Source organism: Ascaphus truei, chromosome 4 (assembly GCF_040206685.1).
Source record: "Ascaphus truei isolate aAscTru1 chromosome 4, aAscTru1.hap1, whole genome shotgun sequence".
NCBI lineage: Eukaryota > Metazoa > Chordata > Amphibia > Anura > Ascaphidae > Ascaphus > Ascaphus truei.
The window spans coordinates 390,588,545-390,614,114 of NC_134486.1; the positions used below are offsets into that span (position 1 = coordinate 390,588,545).

General features: G+C 43.8%; 1 protein-coding gene across 3 annotated transcripts in view; it reads right to left on the bottom strand.

Annotated features, from left to right (window-relative positions):
• LOC142493874 (cytochrome P450 2K4-like) overlaps positions 1 to 25,570 on the bottom strand; it is a 139,107-nt gene that overhangs the window by 113,065 nt on the left and 472 nt on the right. Inside the window, exons 1-2 of one of the 3 annotated variants that reach the window (XM_075598566.1) lie at positions 20,684 to 20,836; positions 6,809 to 7,005 (exon numbers count right to left, since the gene is read on the bottom strand). In XM_075598566.1, the coding sequence (XP_075454681.1) occupies positions 6,809 to 6,991 (183 nt within the window). In that variant the 5' untranslated portion in view covers positions 6,992 to 7,005; positions 20,684 to 20,836. Of the gene's footprint in view, positions 1 to 6,808; positions 7,006 to 20,666; positions 20,837 to 25,570 lie in introns of those variants that run through there. The other 2 variants (XM_075598565.1, XM_075598564.1) reach the window with 2 other exon arrangements.

Below are 25,570 nucleotides of genomic sequence, written 5' to 3' on the forward strand. Positions count from 1 at the left end.
ATTGTGGGCTATTTCGGTTACCCGAGGAGGACTGCGACGCGAGCTGCAGCGCCTTCCAGTGACGTCATCAACCCGGAAGTACCGGAGCAGAGGACTGCGAGAGGGATCCAGCCGGCGTGGAGATCCGTTTGACATGGCCATTTTCACGTGAGCACCACGTATGTGCTGGACCTCCCTTATATGCAAGTGGGGACTTTAAGGACATTTGGCCTACCCTCCTGGAACCGGGAGATCACGGCATCGTTCCAAATACCTCTGATGACATCTGATCCAGCCTCCTGTGTGGTGTATGGGTAACTTGATCCCTGACATGCTTGTTTGAAATTTCTTTACTGTACGCACAATACTTACCTTATTGAATGGTTCCTTAATATACTTTTAATGCACTATGAGCGTTGTGCGCTTGTTTTTTGTGTATTTGTTCGCCTTTAGGGGGTGTTCTGAGCCATCCCTATTATCACAGCTGCAGATGCTCCATATTTCCTAGTGTTCACAGGTCACGTATAATGTATTTATCACTGTATTATCACATCACGTTGTGAATTGTTTTAATAGCTGCGCACTATTCCTTCATTTCTTCTTATTCATTGCCTGATTTTCTGCTACAGATATGAGTGTATCAGTTTATTATCTTGGTCACATATTTTGGTGTCATACAGGATTGCCCTAGTTTTGTGTTTTTCCTATTTTCATATACAGTACACTCTGAAGAACTGCGCCTCTTTTTCACATTGGAATTTTAATGCACAGCCTGACAGGCTGTGACATGAGTAATAATGAAGTGAATTTTCCACAATCTTCTATTCGGCCAGCTGCTACTGGTAATGAATCCAAATGCTTATAACAATAACCCCCCACTGTTTTTCCATATACTTCCATAGCAATGGGGTGCTATTAATGGCTATACCCATGGAATCTCAGTTTACAAGTAAGGTACGTGTTTCTGTGACGTATGAAAATTTAAAATGATCACAGGATAGTGACCAGGGTCAACCAATGCAAAGGGCGACATTAGGATACAATTATAGCAACATCTTTCTACTTGCTCACCTGAGTGAAGCTGACTTAAAAACCCACTATTTAGAATTAAGATGCTAATTACTATAGCTTGTAATGCTTACACCACAGATCTAAATAATGCAAACATATACAGTACAAAATAAAAAGTAAAGTTGGGAGTCGTAGAAAAAAAATCTTGCTACTGTAAATGTATACAGTGTATAGCATAGCCCCCGGCTGGTATCCTTCTGTTGGCCCTCACAGTCTAAGTCCTGTTAGGTACAGACACTGTGCAGGGTTATTTCTCTCATGAAGGCCTAGCTTGCTATTGCAGCCTGGATGCATTGTTACTGTATCCAGGGGCAGGCCAAGCAACAACCTGAGAGTGTTATCCTGGGGAGGATACTGGCTGGGTCACAAGCAATTAATGTGATGCCTGTCAGTATCCGACCTGCCGTGTTATGGGGCATGGTTACAAGCCCATCCCCTGGGTATATACTGACACTCTCCCAAAAGTCAGGAGTCTGTCTCCCCTACCACTGTGGAGTGGTTTATCCTGTGTACCATCATGGATAAGGCGTTGCATGGGGCCTGCAGGGCCTTTATACAAAGTAACGCTGTGACTTCTGTCTGACTACAATAAATATCAGTAGAACCATATATCTGTGTGGCTAAATGTCTGGGCCACTAAGATGTTAACGAAACACAGAACCCCAGCAAGCTCTTTTTGGGAACCCCTAAGCCCCCACAATATATATATATATATATATATATATGTTATAAGAAGTTGCCAGCATGGACTATGGCAAAGTACAAAATGCGTCAGAGTTGACTGCGGGGGTGATGTGCCTTCAATAAATTGCCTTTTTTAACGGCAATTTTTGTCCAGCTTCCTTATTAGCGATTTTTGCAGTCCTCTGCCAATTTTGTCTTTACTAGTATCCCTATTGCTCCTGGAAAATAGCAGATTAATTGTAGGTTGTGATACCTTCTAGGGGACAAAAAATTATTGATAGAAGAAATTATAGTGTACAGAGATTTCAAAACCTCATAAGTATATTCTTCAAGAGTACCGTGTCACTGTACAGTATACTGTCACAGTACTCACGAAGAAGAAACCTCTGAGGTTTCAAATGTTCTGTGTACTATAATTAGCTGTCAGTACCTACAACAAAGTGCATCTATTCTTGGCATTATGTTGTTTATTAAAAGAAATCCCATTATGTCTTGAAAAATACAATAAAAAAGTTTTGGAAAAAAAAAGAAATCCCAACCTGGGACAATTAATTTTGTAAACAACAGCGCTACAAAGTTGTTAACGCAGTTTAAAAATATTTAGTGATCCATAATTACTATTAAATGGGAAGATGTTTCTATTTGTTTATAAACACACCCCTATGGTCCTTTTAAATTCATAAGCAGAAATAAATCCTAAAGATTTAGCCAAAATAACTGCCCCCCTTTTGCACAAGGCGCACTCAACAAATATGTATCATGATCAAATATGTGCGGCTGAGAGAAGCTAACAAGAGACAAACAATTGTATATGCTTGTAACAGGGTGAATATCAGACACCAGCCCTGTGCCTGGCAGACCTATGTTTAGGTCTGCAGTGCAGCAGTGACGGTTAAAATTCAGCTGGGAAAAGGTCTGGTTAATTGGTCAGGCTCACACATGCCTGGCTGCCTGAAACAGTCAGATACACTGAAATGCTGGAGGAGAACTACTTGCTATAAGGTCTGTCTTTCCTATAATACCTTCTTGCTATATTGATGCTCTGGACTTTAAACAGCCCTTGCCGGGAAAAGGGCTAAGCCCTGCTCCAGACTTATTTTCTGTTTGTTAGCATATGCTGAAAAGAAGTTGTATGCTTTTTTGTATGCAATATTTTGAGGCTGAATAAATAAGCCCATTCTAAGAAACCCATGTGTTGTTGCATTGACCTGCAACAATGCTACGAAACTGCTTCTCCAGGTCATTTATGAATTTTCCACCTAAAAATAAAAAAACTGCCATATCAAAAATACTTTTCAGGGAAGGGGCAATCTCAGCTAGGAAAAGATCTGTGCCGCTTGTACTCAGCTTTCTGTAGCACCTTTGCCCAATTCATAAAGTATAATGTGATGATTAAATGCGTTGAAACTGCCTTCCAGGTATGTGGTGCTGAAGGAAAAAGGAGAACATTTAACCTTGTTTGATGCTGTTCTGTGGTTGTCCAAGTACCTTGTACCAGTAGGTCTCCCACCTGGGCTCCCCAAACTGCACTGGTTGTGTCTGTGGTGATCGTTACCCATTGTACCTGGTGTAACATATGTCCTTTTAATAGGTTTTCGGTATTTTCCCACCATCTTAGTTCTTTATTTGTGTGTGGATATATGTATATTTCTTATTTTTCATCCTTGGGATCTCATTCCAATTATGGAATGGTCTACATTTAGCATTGATGTAAATTTTCCCAGGTATCTCGTACAGTCTGTGCTGAAGAGATGTTCGCTGTTCTGAGCGTTCTTGTCTGGACTCCAATATCTTTTACCCTTGAGTAGGGTAATTGCACCTCTCCTTCTGCCATGTGAAATTCTACCCCAAGAATTTTAAAGACTGTGTTGGTACTAGTTGGCTTTTGTCTATATTTACGATGTTCTAGAAAGGACACCACTATGGGGGTCATGCACTAAGCAGTGATAAGTGGATTTTCTGGGTGCTATGCACAAAGCAGTGATAAGTGCTTTTAAGTGAGATACATGCCTTTATAGTGTGATACTGCCTGCTGTGAGATTCACAAAGCAGTGATAACAGTGCAATATCGTGCTATAATGGCTTTTTTCCCACTTAAAAGCACTTATCACTGCTTTGTGAATCTCATAGCAGACAGTATCACGCTATAAAGGCATTTATCTCACTTAAAAGACTTATCACTGCTTTGTGAATCTCACAGCAGCAATATCACGCTATAATGGCTTTTTATCTCACTTAAAAGTACTTATCACTGCTTAGTGCATGACCCCCTATGTGTCTGTCTTGTAGCAGTATTTCTTGTTTTTGTGACTATCAGAATATTGTCTAGATATGGTTACATTTCTACGCCCCTTTTTCTTAATTCTACTCTCAATGGAGCTAATCCCTTTGTAAACATTCTGGGTGATGTTGCTAGTCCAAACGGCAGCGCCGTATATTGGTAGTGTTCCTGATTTATTGCAAATCTGAGGAATTTTGGATGTCTCTTTGCTATTGGGATGTGTAAATAGGCATCTTTTAGATCTGTTGATATCATCCACTCATTTGGTTTCACTTCTTGGATGATGGTGTTTAGTGAAATCATTTTGAATTTCCTTACCTGTAAGTATGTATTTACGGTTCTTAGATCCAATATTGCTCTATAACCTCCTGATTCTTTTTCCATCAAAAAGATCTTGGAATAGATCCCTGTTCTCCTGTCTTTGAGGAACCTTTGTTATGGTGGCCTGTAATAACGCTTTCAGGATAAAACTCATTTGTTTTATTTTCTATTTTGTCTTTATTAATATATCCCTTCTTTGAATGTTTTTGAACTCCTGGTGGTACCCGAAAGAAATGATCTGTAGTACCCAGCTGTCTTTTATTGATTGAGTCCATGCTGCTTCACATTGGCTCAGTCTTCCCCCAACTGGAAGCCGCTGGACCCCTTGACCTTCATGAGAATTTCCCTCTGAGAAATGGCGCTCTCCCTCTGGCACCACAAAAAAAGTTTATTTTGTCGACCTCTACACGGCGTCTGTCTTGAATGGTCTTCCAGGACGATATGTTCTTGCTTCCCTATACTGTGTTCTTTCCGTCTGATGGTATGTAGGGACATATCTTCTATTTCTACTTTCTTGTGGTAAAAATGTGCTTTTACCTCCTGACGCTTTGGTTATAATTGTATCTAATTTCTTCCCAAATAGAAATTCTCTTTCAAAGGGCAAATTACATAAACTGTTTCTTGATGCTGTGTCTGCCGTCCAGTGCCTGAGCCATAGCGCTCTTCTTGCTGTTACTGGATAAACCATTGATTTTAGTGCAAGCCTTACTCTATCCAGCAACGCTTCAGCTACGTAGTCGGCTGCCCATTTGATTTCTGACAATGCTTTTAGAATAGAAGTTCTCTTGACTCCTTTTTCCAATGCTTCTTCTATATTGGCAATTCATATCCGCATTGCACTTGATACCGATGTCGTTGATATTGCCAACTTGCATGCTGTACCTGCTGTTACATATGCCTTCTTCAAAACACTATCCATCTTCCTATCCATTACATCTTTGAGTGATGCTGCATCTTCGACTGGTATGGTTGTTTTTTTTGAAATTCTGGAAATTACTGCATCAATTTTAGGACTGACTTCCCTGTATTTTACCTCCTCTTGTACAAAAGGATACATCCTGTTAAACTTTTTCTGTGAAAATTTAGTTTTCTTTCCGGCTGTGACAATTCCATTTGTATCATATCTTTTATTTACTTGATGAATTGGAAAACATCTGTTTTTCTTCTGCCATGTCCCAAATAATGTATCTGATTTCTGAGTAACTTCTTCTGTATCCTCTAATTCCAACGTTTCTCTAATTGCCTTTATAAGAGGATCCACCATTTCTAAATTAAATTCTGATTCTTCAACCTGCATTTCTTGCTCTGACGAATCACACTCCCCTTCCGACGCTTGGTGATATAACATCTCTGATTTGTCCAATGAGGAGTCTCTCACTATATCCAGGCTGGTCTGAGACCTTGCTCGACTTTGCACTGGTTTCACTGCTTGTTGCACCACAGACTCTACACTCTGCTTTACTGTATCTTTCATCCATGATAGGAAAGTATTCATTTGTTCAATTGACTCTCCTGCTGCCGAATTAAAGCTTCTTGGCTTCTAACGCTGATTTTTCACATGCTGCACACGACTTAGTTTTTTTTTTGTTGCAACTTTCTTCTTTTGATGCAGGGACTCTACCACCCCCTTAGAAATTCCATGATATCAAGTCTCTTTTATTCTCTACTAAACTAAGCTAAGGACTTACCTAGTTTTTGTAAGCCTCCCTTTATTTACTCCAGCCTCCCTGCTGGCTTCCAAACTCCTTTCAGCTTCTTGCAGCTATTTTCTCCTGTCTACCGAGCCTCCATGCTGAGGCTGCTTCCAGAATACTTTCACCCAGCTCTGTATGCCGACGCTCTGTTGCTCTGACGTCAGCGTCATTCCATCCAACAGAGCGCGTGGCTCTCACATACACGTGCACGCGTCCGCCTGTGGGATCGTAGCGCGCTCGAAAGTGTGTGTGCTATGCACTTACACGGGACGCCTTGCTGGTCTGTCTCCCCCATCCCGCTGCGTTCTCAGATGCCTCTGCAGTAAATATTATCTGAGCCTCTGATCTGCTCTACAGCCCTTCTGTCTGCCCGGGCCTCTGTCTTGCTACCACCCACGGAGCTTCAGGGTAAGAGAGGCTGAGAACCCCCTTGCTTGACTGCAATAATTACAGTCCGTGAGTACTCTTAAAAAAAATAAATAAAATAAAAAATAAATAAATCTTTACTCCTAGCTGTAGGACAGGAAAACGACTATCTGCATATAGTGGGAGGGGCCTTTTATGGCCTACCTGCAAGAATTCATTTTCCTGTCCTACTCAGCTGGGGATAGAGTTAAGCCTACGGTGCCCACGGCCATGGTGAGCAGGAAAATGGCTAAGACTGCATGTATCTGTGTTGTTAGTGTGAAGCATGCTGTACAGTACTTTTTTATGTTTTTGATTACCATTGCTTTTGTTTCTATAATTATATTATTATTATTATCAGAAGAAATATTACCTCTAAAAATGTTTTATAAGGTTTCTTCAGATTCATAATGTGCATGTTTCCGATAAGTGGTAAAGGCGTTGGTCCAGGGGGGAAATTCTGATAAATGCTTCTTTTCCGGCCATAAATTGTTTTTACACAGCAAACACATAGAATAACTGTGAGAAGTATCGTGACTGGGTCGTTGAAAAACATGTCTGCAGCAAAACCTACAGTGGGAAGACAAAATATATAAATAAATGTTTTATTCTGTATTTAATGCTATCACAGAGACGAGTTTCCATAATTCATATGCAGTGCTATATAACAATACACCCGACAAAACATTCAATGCTAATAAATAATTTACTTTTTTTTTTTTTTTATAACTTTCATTTTTATTTGGTTTTACAATGCATACATTACATCACCACCCATTAGCATGAATTAAAGAATAACCATATCCGTCAAACAGAACACAACATTTAGACAAGACAACAGACGAACTAGACATACGACATATACAGACGAAATGGGACAAACGTGACTTACCGGACGTGGGCGGGACACATAAAGGGTGCCTGGTCGGGCAGGCAGGGGGGAGGGAGGCACCGAAGATTCTTCTGCGGGGAGAGGAGCTTCACCACGGTATGTGTACTAGCCTGATCTGTTCGGCCGAAATAAGTGACCTACTCTATCCGTATCTATGTCATCGTCCGGTCTGCTTTGTCAAATGAGAACGCATCTGGCTTTATTAGTGCAAAATTGTTTTGGCGTCTATCCCCGGGATGTCTGTTTGGGCAAACCATGGGGCCCATACTTTTAGAAATTTTGAGCCAAAGTCGTTGACCCAACTAGTCAACTGTTCCATCTGGCAAACATGCCAAATTCTGTTCCTGATTTTGGGTATAGCTGGTAATTCCGGTTGTTTCCACAATGCTGCGATCTCGCACCTTGTGGCGGTTGCAAAATGTGCAACCAATTTGTGTGTCACCTTAGACACGCCCCGGATCCGTCTGCCCGCTAGGAACAGCCACGGGTCTAGGGGGATCTTCAAGTTGAGTATCTGCTGTAACCAATCGCTAATGGTTTCCCAAATCGGGACCACGTTTCGGGCAGGACCACAGCATATGTTTTAAGTCAGCAATTTCCCCGCACTGTTTTGAGCAGAGCGGGGAATATCCCCTGACAAATTTAGAGAGTTTTAATGGGGTATGGTACCACCACATTAGGATTTTATATGCGTTCTCCTTCAATGTGGCGCATATTGAGCTTTTAGCTGATGCTTGCAGGATTTGGTCCCAGTCCTCGTCCTCTAGAGTCTCCCCTAAATCTGTCTCCCACTGTCGCATGTATTTCAGTCAAGGGGCGTCAGTTGTTTCTGGACAGATCACCTCCCTGTACATCCTAGAAGTTAGTCCCCTTGTGTCCGTTTCTCTAGAACACAGCTGTTCAAAATTGGTATGCGCTGGTCGAATTGGAAATTTATTGTAAAATGCGCTGACCTGGAGGAATCTAAAGAATTCTGTGTATGGTAATTTTTTCTCTGCTTTAATCATTTCGAACGTCTTGATAAATTTCCTTCCTTCCAGGTCTTTCAATCTTTTATAACCCGCCTGCGTACATCTCAGAAATCTATTATCTAGCATCCCCGGAGCAAAATCCGGGTTCCCCACCAGGGGGGTCATCAACGACTGTTTAGTGGTCAGATTAGATTTAAATTTAGAGGACTCCCAGACCGCCAGCGAGTTCGCAATTGCGCAGAGCGGCGTCCCTATTGATTTCTTACATTGTTTTGGAAGCCAGATTAGGTCGTGTAGCTCCACTGGAGCACAACAAACTTTTTCCAGGGCTACCCATTGTCTTTTGGCTGGGTTCGAGTGCCACTGGACAATTTGGCATAATTGTGCCGCTTTATAATATGCCAACAAGCAAGTTACCGATAACCCCCCTTTCGTCACTGGCCTTGACAATATGCCTTTCGCAATTCGTGGGCTTTTTTTGTTCCAGATAAATTGAATGATGTGTGACTGCAGTGCGAGGATCTCAGCCTGAATGAGCGGTATTGGGAGGGCTTGAAACAGGTATAGCATTCTAGGAAGCAAGTTCATTTTTACGCTATTGATCCTTCCAAACCAAGAAATACCATAGCCCGCCCATACCCTGAGATCCTCTCTTAGCTTCTTTATTATTTTGGGGAAATTAGCTTTGTATAGAGTTTTGTAATCCTTGGTGATATATACACCTAAATATTTGACTGCTGAGGGCTGCCATTAAAAATTGAAATTGAGCTCTACCAATTTTTTGACCGGTTTGGGTAGGTTAATGTTGAGGGCTTCCGACTTGGCCTGAATGTTCTCAAGATTTCAAAGACGTTGGGCAGAGAGGTGTGCGGTATTGATAACGTTAAAATCACGTCATCCGCATAAAGTGCCACTTTATGCGACTGCTCTCCTACCTCTATCCCTGATATATCGGGGCTTAATCTGATATGAGCTGCAAGGGGTTCTATACAAAGGGCAAATAACAAAGGCGATAATGGGCACCCCTGTCTCGTCCCGCTACGGATGTTAAATAAATCCGAGGGATAACCCTGGTGTCTCTCTCTTGACGTGGGACCGTTATAAAGGGCTAATATCACCTCTTGTAGGCGCCACCCGAAGCCAAACGCCTCCAGCGTCTCTCTGAGGTAGGGCCAATCGATCCTGTCGAAGGCCTTTTCGGCGTCCAGACTTAATACCATTGACGGATATTTTTTCTCTTGGCCAAATCGATCAAATCTACAATCCGTCTGGTATTGTCCGCCACTTGCCTGCCCCCTATAAAACCTACTTGATCCGGATGTATCAACCTGGGAAGGATGATGCCCACCCTGTTAGCTATAAGTTTAGAGAATATTTTGATATCAGAATTGATCAGGGTTATAGGCCGGTAGCTCTTGTAGTCTGCCGGGTCCTTTCTGGGTTTGTGGATCAATGAGATGGACGCCTGGAGCATCTGTGCCGGGAAGGACGCCCCTGCTAGTATCCCATTAAATAGTTTCAGCAAGTGAGGAGCCAGGATCTTACTATATTTCTTATAATATAAATTTGAAAATCCGTCTGGCCCAGGGGCTTTAGCCAGCTTGAGGGACTTCATTACCTCTGCTAGTTCCTCCAGGGTGAAATCCCTTTGTAGCGCCTCTCTTTTCTCCCTGCTCAACGTAGGTAGATGCGCTTCTTTTAGGAATTTCTCTAAGGTCTCTGCGGTCTTTTGAGTGTGGCTGACCTTGTCTCCGTCATAGAGTGTCGCGTAATAATTTTTAAACACTTCTACGATTTGTCTAGGATCGGAGGTAATGTCCCCCCTCTGAGATTTGATGGATGCTTTACGAAAATTTGGAAGCTTGTTTCGGAGCTTATTGGCAAGTAAGGTATCTGGCTTGTTGGCTTGTTCGTAAAATCTGCGCTTAGACCATGTTAACTCCTTTTCGGCCTGGGAGGACAGCACAAAGTTAAGCTTAGTTTTTGTATCAGAAAGCTCCTTCCAGGTGGTCTGATTTTTATCGATTTTGTGCTGTGCAGTGAGGTGTGCCAACTTCTCCTGCATCTCTATTATCTTTTTCTCTTTCTCTCTTTTTCGTCCAGCGGCTATATTCATCAATATCCCTTTAAGGGTAGCCTTATGGGCCTCCCAAAGCGTGGAGTGTGAAGTTACACTTCCTTTGTTTTCATTAAAGTAGTCCTTAATCCGTTCACCGATTTCCTCTTCGGTTACGGGGGATTTTAATAGGAGCTCGTTGAGCTTCCAGTTTTCTCCAGGTCTGTCTAGCACATCCAGTGTGCACCTCAGCTCTACTGGTGCGTGGTCTGACCACGAGATATTATGAATCTCTGTATGATCGACCACCGGGACCACTCTACTTGATACTAGGAGGTAATCTATCCTACTGTATCGGTTGTGGGGGTGGGAGAAGAAGATGTAATCGCATGAGCCTGGGTGTTGTTCCCTCCATATGTCTATTAGCTGACAGTCTTGTAGGCCCTTGCGTATTGTTAGTACGTCCTGTTTGTGGGAAGGGTTAAGTCTCGTACATCTGTCCATGTCGGGGTCTAGCGAGTGGTTGAGGTCCCCTGCCAGGAAAATATTTCCTTTCGCTACCCCATGTAATTTGTTGAAGAAGCGATTAATGAATACTGAGCTTTGTTCGCATGGGGCGTAAATCGATGCCAGTGTTAGTGTTTGGCCCTGAATTGCACCTATCAGTATAATAAATCTACCGTCTTTGTCTGTGTAAAGTTTTTCTATGGTTAGCGCTAATCTATTGTGGACCACAATAGGTACTCCTCTTTTTTTAACGTTAGCAGAGGCCAGATAGAAAGATCTATAGTTTTTATCAAGATATTTTGGGTGGTTGTTTTTTGAAAAGTGAGTTTCCTGCAGGAAGATGATATCTGCTTTTTTACGATTATAGTCCCTAAATGCTATTCTGCGCTTGAAAGGGCTGTTAAAACCTTTAACATTATGTGAAACCATGATTAGCTCTTTACTCATCTTTGCTGGTATTGGTGACTGCTCCGGTATCAGGTAAGAACATGTGCTGTGTGCTGATCGCCACTGTGACCGAGCCTTCTTCTGTCCTCCTTTTGCGACTCCTCCCGATCAGGTGAATGTGGGTGCTAGGAAAGGGGTGGGAAGACACAAAAGGGGGGGGGGAAGGGAAACATCTAGACAAACACAAACACGACAAATAAACTAAGTTCTCAGGACCCTGGTACGAGTACCCTGGCCCTGAGTCCAACGCCCTTGGGTGACTATTGAGAGAGGCCCGTCTCTCCCCCTCCCCACGCTCTGCCCCCGCTCCCACCATCATCCCCACCCGAGGGACTTCGCCGGTGACCTGGATCAAGTTCGTCTCTTGTCCCGGCGGTTGGCCCATGCGGATTCCGGAGCAGGCTCTCACCCCTGCTATCCGTCCCCGCTCCTTTAATTGCTGCCAACAAAAACTCTCCTATGCTGAGTTCCCCTTGCCCGAAGAGCTATCCTGCTTGCTAACGGCCTTAGTGCCCCCTCTCTTCGGCGATGTCCTTCTCCCTATGTAACTCGAGTTGTGGAACCTGTTTTATCTAGGTGGTGTGGGGCTACACGTCATGCAGAGACCTATTGATAATATACCTGTCGTATTCTTAATTACTGTGTTTATCGTGTTCCTACGTCTGGATCCCTCTCTACCCCTGAGTGCTGTATGACCTGGGTCCCTGTGTCCCCTTTGCTTCGCTCCTGATCCCTCGCTATCTTATCTATGTCCTTTGTTCGGTGCTGCCATCTTCAACCTGCTCTTTCCCCTGCTTCTTCTCTTTCTTACTCTATGCTCTCTCTACCATGTGTGCTTCTGCCTTCATTCTACTAACTTACACTTGCCTTCTAACCTGTCACGTCCCCCTTCCTTCTGATCTACCTGCTTTTCCTTCTCCGTCGCATCTCACTTCCTATCCACCTCCCCCCTCCTACTACCTCTCTACCCGGATCCTCTAACTTATTTCACTTGCCTGTGCCTACTTGCTATGGTTCACTTCCCCCTTCCTTCTCATCGACATCCAGCCCCCTATTCCATTCTTTCTTTCTGCGCCTTAGCTTTGCCACGCTCTCCCCCCCCTTCTATAGCCCTTCCCTTTCTTGCGCTCTCCTGGCCTCCCCCACTTCCTTGTTTAATCCCAGACACACACTGCCTTTGAGTGGCCCAGGTACAGTCTGTTCGGCTCTTTCTGTTTTTCTTCTGCGCAGACGGTCTCTGCCGCCGGATCCGTCCGGTGCGTCTCGGGCCCCGTTGCTGTACTTGCTTCCGTTGGTGTCCCTCTGCTGCCGCTCGATCCCCTGTGTATTTGTGTGGTGATTTCCGGTGCTTCTTGATGACGTGGCTGCTGGGGATTCCGTCGTCTTCCGCCTCCTCCAAGATGGCCGCTATGAATACGCTCCCTTCCGGTGAGATATGTCCTGTGTCTGCCATTTTGAGATGGGCAGCTCACCTAGGCAGATGCGTCGTCAGCCACTCCTCCTGCTCGACTTGATCTTCCCACTCGAACCACCCTTCCTGGTTCTGCGTGCCACTCTGGATCTGCTGTCTCCGCCATCTTGGACGCCATGCCGCTGCCATGAGGTTGGTCAAGGATTTTTTTAACAGGCTTCTAATGTCCGTGATACTATGCCGGTAGGACGTGGTAAGATTCAACGGGAGCTTGCGGGGTTGTTTTATGAGCTCTGCTGATGTCATTTTCGGATAGGCCTCAGCATAGGTGCAACTTTTAACCGTTTTAACCGAAAACTTTTTTAAACAGTCTTAACAATGCCACGAAAGTATGTATGTGGTGTTGTGGGTTCCTTCACCCCTGGTCGGCTCCGTCTGTGGCCGTGTTTCCCACTGTGGACCACGAAGGCCCCGGGGCTGCTTCCTCAACTTCTGTGCCGGGGGGACTTTCTCGCAGCCTGAGTTTTTTAAGGAACGCCGGTCCTTCCTCGGGGGTCCTCAGGGATATTGGGTGGCCGTTTCGGACCACTAGTAGTCCAAATGGGAATGTCCAGCGATATCTATTCGCTTTGTCCCGTAGTAGCTTAGTGATGGGCCAGAGATTTCTGCGTCGGGCCAGAGTGGACGGTGAGAGATCTTGAAAAATGGACACTTTGGCGTCTTCGAACTCCATGGTAGCTGCATTCCTGACTTTTCGCAGAACCTGTTCTCTTGCGGTGTAATAATGAAGCCGCACGATGATGTCCCGTGGTTGTTCATTTTGCTGCTCGATGGCACCTGTCCATGATGAGCTTTTCCTTTGGGGTGTCCGGGCACAAGTGCTCCAACCACCGCGCCACAAACTCCTCGCAATCCCCGATGTTCTCAGATATCCCACGGAGGCGGACATTGTTGCGGCTGTCATGGTTTTCCGCATCTTCTTGTCTCTCTCGGAGCTCATTGATCTGTAGTTGTAAGTCTGCCGTTTTTTTTGGTATTTTTCTGTCCCGTTTTGGTGTTGGCGTCCACCTTCCCCTCCAGATCATGTGTGCGGGCCCCCAGACGCCCCACTTCTTTACTTAGAGCCTTAATTTTAGCATTGCAGAAATCCTCCCAAGGGGGTATGATCGCCGCACAGCCGCAATGAATCAATGAAGGCTGATGTGTGAATGTAGAAAAAGCTTTATTCTCACACGGTGCAAGCGAATCCTCTAACGCGTTTCAGCCTGCAAGGCCTTTGTCAAAGAGTGATCCGCTTGCATAAAAGACACCCAGTTATAGTATGTACAGATTGCCACACCCGTATACCTTGCCCAATGAACAAGCAACAGGTGCATACCACCAGACACCCACAACCTTGATGTCAATTAAAATATAACGCAATAAAATGACCACATAATTATCATCACCATTATGATAACCCAGACAATGTGTATAATAATAAGAAAAACAAAATAATGTGCTAATGATGTGGTCATGGTTAAAAACAAAGAATTATATAAATGCACCCAATGCGTTTTGTTAAAGCAGTAAATCCATTATATTATTGTACTCATATACCCGATTGCATGGAATAAATTGTATACAGAGACAATGAGATATTTTCAAAACTGATATTACCCCTAAGGGGTTAAGGAAAATTGATAACCATATAAGAGATCACATATTTACAATCAATAATACAGTCCATAATGACAATACAACATGATAAATCTATCAACACATAGTTAATGGGTATGTTCTAAAACCTTAAGTTAATATAAGGAGGGAACCAGCAGGGGAAAGGAAGGGGGGGGAGGGGTGGGGAGGAGGAGGGGAAAGGGAACAAGGGAGGGGGAAGGGGGAGAAAGGAGAGGGGGGGAAAGGAGAGGGAGGGGGGTGAAGGGGAAGGGGAGAGGGGGGGAAGAGGAGGGAAGGGGGAGAGGGGATGTAAAAGTGATTTTAAGTCCGTGTACAGACGCTCGAAATCACAGCGTCTCACAGGTAGTAGTCCCTGGTCTCCCCTCGGGTCTCCCTCACCCTCGTCCTCTGACTCCGATCCCGTGCGGGAGGTGGGCGCCATCGCTGTGGCCGTCCTGCTGGATCTTCCCCCACCAAAATACTCAGGCAACCCCTTCTTCTTGGGGGTTTTGCTGATCTTTTTCGACATCGTGGCAGTTGTGGCTTTCGTTTGCTGTGTTTCAGGCGTTTAACGTTTCATTGATCGTTTTTGTTTTTATTAGTGTGTGGAGCGAGGCACAGAGCTAGTGGGCTATGCTGCCATACCCCTAGCCGTCGCGCATGCGCCTCGAATAATTTACTTTTACAATTATAAGTTGCTATTCTCCATGACATCCTGATAATATAACTACACCATTTTTTTATTCCATTGCAATTTACTACTCTATGTAAATAAATTTAAATAAGTTTTCAAAACACTAGTTAAAGCATCATTGTGACGGTGAGGGGGTAATAATGAAATAATATTGCTGAAATGAAGATACTGTTGATATATTACTGAAATGGACTGGGGGGTCTCTGAAGGAGGATTGAAAGTGATGTTCAGTTTCCATTTTGTAAAGTCAGTTATGTCTTTAGTATCCATTTTGTGTGCAAGATGTGTGTGTGGTGTGGTTTCGCTCCTAAGTAGATTTACGACTGTAAAGTAATGCCCACATTCCTAGTGAGAGATTGTACCAGGATGTTTTAAGCCAGTTCTAACCAGGTTTAATGGTCTGTAAGATGATTGGTTTAATAATTAAGGAGTGGTTAGTATAATCTGCCAAATAACACATTTTGAACAAAGGAAAATAAATGTATAAAAAGCCTGCTTGGACATTCCCTGGCAGGGAGTCTTATAGACTTTGGAATGAGTATGATCATACTTTGAAATAAACTACTTATTATCAAATTAACCCCGTTTGTCAGTTTGGAACATTGACAGTTACCAGGCTCAATAATAAAGGTTAAGCCCACTTGGTTACCCCTGATCCATGTTTGAAGGTCCTAGAGTTTCAGCACTTGGACCTGTCTGTCATATGTGCATCACTGTGACTGTGTGTGAATTATGTGACAATACAGTATTTTTGTGTTTTCACCTTTTCAGGAGTGCTGGCCAGAGGAGTTTGCTAGGCTATGAGTTTTAGGGTGGGTTTTGCGGAGAAACTTCTTTCAGATCGTGGCTGTGTAGCGGGGTTCCCCAGTTATGGGATACCCCAAGAATTAGGTAAGATTCTCGGGCACTTTGAAGCCCAGTGCTCCGGCAAAATCCTACCCTGGGAACGTTCTTGTGACTCACCACTAGGGTTCCCTGCTTCAGCACAAACAGGAATGGTAAAAAGGGCATCAGGGATCAATGTATCCTCAGAATGGTCCTGGGGTCCCTAGTATAAGGTGGGATGCCCAAGTCACCCTGCACCTGGGATAGGGGTTCAGGGGGGGCTACAGCTAGGAGATAAAGCTGCGAGGATTTTATTTGTGTATTTGTAGAAGTCAGGTTTTTATAGAGTACCAGGGATAAGGCTAGTAAGAGTAGGGAACATATATTCTTATTCTATCCCTGACACCGGACCAGGAGACGTAGACATGTTTAAACACAGTAAAGTACAGAGTCAAAGTATATTTTATTAAAGGTTGTATTTGATAAATATATATGCTTGTAACCTGTAACCATATGTGTCTGTGGGATTTCCAAGTCGGAGAGACCAGATGGCTACCAGGCTTGGCGCCACTGAGTCTACTCGAGACCCGGAGTTGAAAGCCTCAGGGAAGCCAAGGTGTTAGAACAGGAGGAGTACTGTAGTTATGCTTGAGTACCTCTATCCTGGGCTAACAAAGGGCTATTGGTGACCATTTGCCCTCCCAGACTCTGCAGAGCCTGAACAGTGGGTTTGATCAATATGCTAAGAGGCAGAGGTGCCAGGTTGGTGCATGCCCCTTGGCAGAATCCAATTCGGTGCCCAACCGGCTTCAGAATACTGGCAAATCAGTGATTGGCTGGCAGGAGAATTCCCAAGTGCTGATTGGTTGTAGTGATTTCTGAATGGGACTCTAAAACCTATAAGAAACTTTGCAGCCAATGAGGAGCACAGATTCCAAGTGCCAAACCATCAGCGGCAAATCCAAAGATGCTCTGTAAGAAATAGACGCGAGCCGGCTAAAAATTTTTTGACTGAAGACATTTTCTAAGTCCCGCTTTTTGAGGATAGAGCGGTCGCGGCTGAGATTGCATGCTGAATTGCGTACCAGCACTTTCGTGAGAACCTCCCGGTCATTGGAAAGGGCTCATACAAAGGTCATTTGTGACAATTTCGTTTTAAGGAAGACTTTATTCGTTAGCCCCGTTCCCAGTAAGTGTGTTAACCGTGTAAATTGTGTTACTTTTGTGTGTATGTCAAATGCTGGAATAAATTATAATTATTTTACTGCTGTGTCTTGTTCAATCAGATGATACCGGGAGGAAAAGGTGTTAAAAGCCCATGTCTCCCGTGACAGGCTTATTTTCTGGTGGCAGCGGTGGAATCGATTGAACCTATGTTATAAAATCCTGCGGGGTCCAATAACATAGCGGGAAACTCATACATTGTGAGCTCCCAAGACAAACGGTAGCATACACATGGTTCACAGTACACAGGAAACACAGGTTCTCTTTGCCCTTAGCTTAGCGCCCACAGGCGAACATGGAAAAGTGATCGTTCGTTACCGGTCATGGGACCGAGCCAAGATTGTTGCCCGGTGAAAGCTTTAGATTGCCGACGGATGGTCGGTCAAAGACTTTACTAGAGGAGGACTTGGAATCTCATGAAGCCAGAATTGCTTCACCAGAGTGGGACACCCTCTCAGCTGCAGGTGCGGTGATCACACTTCAGCCAGGGGCGCAGGAGGTAAATCCAGCCCCGGTGGCGGAGGAAGGACATGGGGAGGGACCAGGTACCAGAAGGGACTTTATTGGGGAACCGGTTCAGGGGAATGCGGCCGTGGTAGCCCCAATGGCTAATGGACTTGCCACCCCCAGAATCGCCACACTCCTTGCCTCGTGGGGAGAGGGGGATACCGTGGAAGAATGGATCCGGATGCTGGCAGCAGCCCAAGGAGCAGCCGCCCCGCACTACCAACTTGTTAACGGGGAGCAAGCAGCCACAGTTTTTGCAAGTTTGATGGCACAGACAAGATAGAAAGGTTTTTAAAGGACTTTGAGACCGAATGTCGACGGTACCGAGTTCCGCAACGTGACTGGGTTTTACGAATAAGCCCCTTTATTGTCCGGTGTGGCCAAAGAGACTTTGCAGGCTATCCCACATGAGGATGGCGATGATTATGGTCATCTAAAGATCATGTTGCTAACCCAGTATTCCGTCACCCCAAAAGCGTACCGAGGCATGTTTAGGACGGGGGAGAAACACCTGCGGTAATCCTATGTATGGTACGGGGCCTGCATGGCATTGCAGGGTACCCAGTGGGTGGAGGGTTGTGGTGCCACAAAGTACCACACACTATTGGAATTGTTGTTTCAAGAGCAACTTTCGCAGCAGTGACCCTCGGATGTGAGGGCATGGGTGTTTGACCGCAAACCTAAAACCCATGTGGAAGCTGCTAAAATGGCTTATGAGCTTTTTATACACAGAAAGGGGGCTACCAAGGACAAGGCCACTCTGGCCAGGGCAGCCAAGACCACCCCTCAATGGATGAGCAAGTCTGCAGCAGAGGGCATCGCACTGAAAGCTACAGAATTCAAGCACGAAAGTTGTTACCAGTGTAACAAAATGGGTCACATCAAGCCAGACAGCCCGGACCGAGGGGCAACACTCTCCAGCTGCAAGACCGGTCGCCTGTATGCGACTGGTATACACATAGAAGCCAAGTACAGCCGTCGAACCATCCCAGAAAGGGACTTCTATGGAGGCATCTGCACTTGTCACTCAGGAACCAGCAACGGAGATCGTGGGGCATCTGATTGCGTCAGTTGGGCTGCTGTACACAGATGTCCGGCAGAAGCATCTGCGCCAAGTGACCATCGGAGCTGGACAAGCATCCAGCTTGCTCGACTCCGGTTCCACTGTAACCCTGGTCCGGCCTGATATGGTCCTGTCACGGGAGACCACGTTTATCAACACCTTTTTATACCGGGATAATTGATTGAGCAAAGCAAGGAGGTAAAATAAATTGTAATTTATTTTAGGAAAAGACATACACCCAATGTAACACAATTTACAAGTTTAACACACTTACTGGGTTCGTGGCTAACGAATAAATATATCCTTTAAACGAAATTCACAAAAATGACCTCTGTAGGAGCCCTTTCCATTGACCGGTAGGTACTCATGAAAGTCCTGGAACTGATTTCGGCATGCAATGCTAGCTGTGACCCATAGGTTCTTCAGAAGTGCAACTTAATAGAATTCTTGAGTCAAAACCTTTGAATCCGGCTCGCGTCTATTCAGTACAGAGCATCTTTGAATTTGCCGCTGATGGTTTGGTGCTTGGAATCTGTGCTCCTCATTGGCTGCAAGGTTTCTTATGGGTTTCAGTGTCCCATTCACAAACCTCTACAGCCTATCAGAGCGTGGGAATTTCCCTGCCAGCAAATCACCGATTTGCCGGTATTGTAAAGCCGGGTGGGTACCTTATTTCATTCTGCAAAGGGGCATGCGCTAACCTGGCACCTTTGCCTCTGCATACTAACCGCACCCGCTGTCCAGGCTCCATAGAGTCTGGGCTCAAGCAAATGGTGGCCGGGTAGCCCTGTTTAAGCCAGGATGCGGGTACTCAATCAGAACTGCAGTACCCCTCTTGTTCTAACACCTTGGCATCTCTGAGGCTTTCAAGTCAAGACTCTGCACAGACCTATAGGCACCAAGCTTGGTAGCCATCTGGTCTCTCGGAATCCATGACTTTTAAATCCCACAGTTCATTCACAGGTTCAGCATATCTACCTATTTAAATATAACTTTAATAAAATATATACTGTGTCCAAGAGGCCTCTATGAATTCTTAGTAATGCCATTTGGGATGAAGAATGCCCCGACTACCTTCCAACGCCTAATCAATGGGTTACTGGAAGGGATGCAGGTTTTCGCACGGGCATACCTGGATGACATCGCAGTGTTTAGCGGGGCGTGGGACAGTCACCTAGTTCATGTAGCAACAGTGCTGAGCAGAATTAGGGAAGCAGGGCTCACATTGAAACCCACTAAGTGTTTAGTAGGTATGGCAGAGGTTTTGTATCTAGGGCATAGTGTAGGCGGAGGGCATCTCAAACCTGACTATGCGCAAGGTACAGGAAAGAAAGGAACAACTACGTGACTCCCCCCGTTTAAAAATCTTAGGTGATGGGCCTTTTCCTCCCACCTTAAGGTATGACCCAATGTTATTTGTACTGCCCTTGGGATGAACAGTTCTTTTGAAACAGTGATACTCTGTCAATAAGGTTGAAAAATCTGTAAGGCGTTGAGTGTGTATGTGTGTGTGTGTGTGAGAGAGAGATTAGAATATATTATATCTATAAAGGAGGAAATTTTAAAAACAAAGTAATACCATGAAGCAGAAATTCCTGAATTGGGGATACAACAGAAACTGCATAGAAAAAGCCATGAGAAGAGCTCACAACTCAGACTTTGTGTATTCTCCATAATAATCCCAGAGCTCACCTCCCTCTATACATACATACTGTATGTTGAATATGAATAATCAGTGTTCGCCTATGGACTTTATTGAATGCGGGCTATAGATTAGATGTTGCATTTTTTTTTGCATCTTTTTACAAAATATTTTTTTAACAGAACTTCTATAAAAAAAATTCACAAAAATCTTGCTTACAGGTTACAAACACAAATATATATTTTAAAATTGAATTCCACAAATTAAACTTTTCATTAATGCATAATCTCTTCAGAAACAGATCTACAGTATTATATTATAGGTCTTACTCACAGTTTCAGTGCACTTACAGTAGCTTCTTTCTCTTTAGACAGGGGCAGCAGCAGCCTGTTTCCCGTCTTCTTCAATATCAATATCAATAGAACTAAACTCTCTCTGAACCACTCGTGTCAATGCACTCTAGGTGAATACTAAAGCACTTCTCCAGTATTCTGTATGTGTGGGTCAGCCACTCACTTCATTATCATGCTTTCTCTGCCAGAGGGGTAAACAACCATTGCAAATTGCTTTGCAACGAGTTGTGAGTTCACCTGCCAGAGATGCGGTTAATGGTGCAGTCCATGCAAACACCACTGTTAACGTATTAAGAGTTAAATCAGTTTGCATGTGTGGTCAATGTTTATTTGTGAAGTTCAAGAATTTGTCCCGGAAAGTGCAGAATTCTTGCAGGTTGTAATATATTTTAGTTGGTCTACGTACATGAGAGTTCCCAGAATAGTAATATTACACACCCTGTATAATATTTAATGTAACCCTCCCTACTGGCTCCTTGGGTGTTTACATCGGTGCACAGTATTGGCTTCTTAGCATAGTTTACCTCAATTCGGGGGGCTGGACGCTGAGATACAAGAGTGAAAATGATGGGTGCCAGGAACTTTTGTAGTACAACTCAGCCTTTATTTATGTCCCCAGGCATGGGAACACCTCACACACAAACTCAATATAGTTTTACGTTGCTTTACATACTCTTGCTTACTAATTGAGATGATGCTTCCCTGAGTGCCCACTAAGCATTCAGAGGAAGGTGCATATACTTGTCACTTATATTGCACCAGGCCACCCTTCAGAGTAATGCCCATTATATCCTATATACTTTGGGCCCTTATGTGGATCGTGGCCTATTCTGTGCAGGTAACGACTATACTCCAAATCCACCCGGCCGCCCGATAGTGTTGGGAATTAATTCAAATTTATCTAAGTATGTAGATTTTTTTCTTCAAGATTATATAAAAAGTCTTAAATCATATACTAAAGACACTACACATATATTTCAATTATTAGACAGTTTGGTGTGGCAGCAGTACTACATCTTTCATGTGATTTATCTTCACTCTATACTGTTATCCACCATGTACAAGGCTGTAAAGAAGTAGATTACTTTTTGGGGGAAAATACGGGGACTATAGATAATGTATGTGACGGTATGGGTAGCTGGCATCAGAAAATAAAGGTGAATCCCAGCTAGCTACCCCTAAAAACTGTACAAACTGTCTGGCTGAGTAATAGGTATTTCAGCCAAATGTATTTAATGTCTGGGGTACTAATGTACAATAACTTATATGTACAGATGCAGCCACCAGTATCTGATCACTTGCCTGGGTAAAGTAAGGCATCTCACAGTAAATGCCTCAACATTTCTGGAGATTCCTAATGGCCCATCGGATTAACACAATAGGGGTCCCATTCAGATTAAATTGGATTGCAGGGACCCCCCATTGTGTTAATCGGATGGGCCATTAAGAATCTCACAGAAATGTTGAGGCATTTACAGTGAGATTGCCCCAGATTTTCCAAGGCTAGTGGTCTACAGATGCAGCCACGAGTATCCGAACACTGACCTTGGAAGATCTGGGGCAATCTCCTAGTAATGTTGCAACATTTCTGTGACATTTCTGCAGACAGACTAATGGCCCATCGAATTAACACAGCGTGGTGGGGGGATTAACACCCCCGCTGTGTTAATCCGATAGGACATTCGTCTGACTGCAGAAATGTCACAGATATGTTGCAGCATTACTGGAAGATTGCCCCAGATTTTCCAAGGCAAGTGTTCGGATACTGGTTGCTGCATCTGTATATATATTGTCAGTAAAAGGACTTTATTCCCTGTGGAGCAATTCCCCCAGTTTACAGAACGAGTATTGTTATGTGATGAGATTAAAATGTGAGCCCTGAAAAATGTAAAATTATGTTATTTTATTTCTATAGAAGGACACTCAGCAATTACCTTAACTGAAGCTTTCCATAGAAACGATATGATCAGGACACAGATGGGGAACGGCTGAGGTGTCAGGGCTTATGGCGAGTGGTGAAAAGCAGCTGATCAGATCAGGGAATATGGCTCTCAGCAGACTACATAAAAAGAGAGGGGCCTTTATCTCGGGAAGTAGGGGGTCCCTGAGGCTGAAATCAACTTTGTTCAACTCAGGAGACCCCCTGCTCCCTCACATTAGTATCAAACACCACCCCAAATAAAAAATCATTACCGTAGCGGGAAGCTGATAAGGTAATGAAGCTGATTACATTTTATTTTTATTCATAGTGTGCATGAGCAGGGTGTCTCCTGAGCTGAACAAAGTTGATTTCAGCCTCGAGAACCCCCTGCTTCCCTAGTTACAGGCCCTGGTATAGCGTGCCGGTATCTCCTCCATGTTAAAGTCCACGTGGGATGTAAACAAAGCAGAGGGATACCGGCACCCCATACTGGGGCCTGTATCTCGGGAAGCAGGGCGTCCCCAGACATGAAACCAATGCGGTTCTGCTCCAGAGACTCCCTGCTCATCTACACTAGGAATAGAATTTAAATGTAAAAATATTTAGTAAGCACCAATACCCTACTTCTCGAGATACAGGCCCCGTTATGGGGTGCCGGTATCCCCATGCTAAAATCCTCTCTCACGTGACCTTTAAATGTAAACAAAGCAGAGGGATACCGGCACCCCATAACGGGCCTGTAGCTCGGGAAGTAGGGGGTCCCCGAGGCTTAAATCAACTTTGTTCAACTCAGGAGACCCCCTGCTCCCTCACACTAGTATCAAACACCCCCACCCCCCCTCTATAAAAAAAATCATTACCTTAGTGTGAAGCTAATAAGGTAATGAAGCTGATTACATTTTATTTTTATTCATAGTGTGCGTGAGCAGGGGGTCTCCTGAGCTGAACAAAGTTGATTTCAGCCTCGGGGACCCCCTAACTTCCCAAGATACAGGCCCCGGTATGGGGTGCCGGTATCCCCCTGCTTTCTTTAGATCCCACGTGGATTTTAACATGTCGGGGATACAAGCACCCCATACCGGAGCCTGCAACTCATGAAGTAGGGGGTCCTTGAGGCTGAAATCAACTTTGTTCAGCTCAGGAAACCCCCTGCTCACGCACGCTGTAAATAAAATGTAAGCAGCTTCATTACCTCAGTAGCTATCCGCTAAGGTTATGATTTTTTCTTGGGGGGAATTGTTTGATACTAGTGTTCGTGAGCAAGGGGTCTCCTGAGCTGAACAAAGTTAATTTCAGCCCCTAATTTCCCAAGACACAGGCCCAGGTATGGGGTGCCGGTATCCCTCTGCTTCACGTGATGCGGGAGACGTAAACGCACAGGGGATACTGGGACCCCATACCGGGGCCTATATCTCAGGAATTAGGGGGTCCCCGGGCTGAAATCAATGCAGTTAAGCTCAGGAGACCCCCTGCTCACGTACACTATTAGTCAAAACCACATTAAAGCAGCTTCATAACCTTAGCAGCTAACCTCTAAAGCAACTAAGGGGTTAATATTGTGTCCCTGAGGTTCCTGGGGGTATCTGTGGGAGAGCCCATGGGAGGAGTTAACCCCTCACTATGGTGATAATTGCTATGGTAATGGAGGTGTCAAGCTCTTCCGCTACCCACCCGGGAGCCCTAAACACCCACCCTGGACCAACTACAGATGCAGCGGCCTCTATCCGATCATTTATCTGGGTGAATCATGCATTTTATCGAGTGGCCAATTGGATTAACACAGCAGGGGTCCAAAACAGAGCTTGAATTTTATTAAGAGCCTGGTTTCCCCCACAACGTCACAACAATGCACTAATTATATCACAGTTTAGTGAATAGGACCCTTAGATGGCAGATACAATAGATTTGTTAAAAAAAAAAACAAAGGTTGGACATCTATTTAGAAAGGAAATGTGTACAGGGATATACCAAATAAGTAAACAAGGGAAGAATGTTGATCCAGGGAGATATTTCACTGGGGTTTTTGTTTGCCTTCCTCTGGATCAATATACTGAAGTAAGGATATAGAATAAAGTATCTGTTGTCTAAATTTAGCAGAGGTTGAAATGATGAATGCATGTTTTTTTTTTTTTTTTTTTTTAAACCTCATCTACTATGTAACTGAGAGCGCAGTTTTGCAAAGATGCTGAAAACCAGTCCTGTTATTCTTCAAGTTTATCTGCTAAATAAAGTTCATAAAAGTTACTGGCTCCCTTTACTTTTATTCCTCATTATCAAGAGCCGGCACAGACCATCAACATCATGAGAACAAGGTGAACTGCTGGACACCTACACACCAACGAGCAAAATTCTGCTTAAAGAGACAAAGTGAGTGTGCTATTTTACACCATCAAATTTTAATAAATAAATGTCAACACAGATTTATGCTATTTGGCACGTGGCTCTTTTTTTCTTCAATAGATTCTTGTGGATGTGGTTCATCTTCCTAAGAAGCTGCGGAGACATCACTGCATTTTTATATCCTTTATATCATGGTCAAATACTTTATGGACTATTATTATGGACATTTAATTTAGGACATCTTTTTCTAATATCACTAATATCACTGTATTCACAGGTAACCAATGGTTATATTAGCATGTTCAGATACACTCCTAGTCACATTATACCTTACTTTGAGGTTATAACTGTATATCACTTATAGATTGAGTACATTGGATTATTTCAGTAAGGGTTTACGCTTTGTGTATATATATTTTTATATTTTAAATGTGATATCAATGAGTGTGTAACAGTGATATAATGTCTTAATTTATTTATAAATTGTGTAATACATTAATATAATTATTTTATGTATATTACAAATTAATAATTGTTAATTAATTAACATTATTATTACTATAATCATTGAATTGTGTATTGAATTAATAAGTATTATTAAATCTATAGTAGTGAAAGAGTTA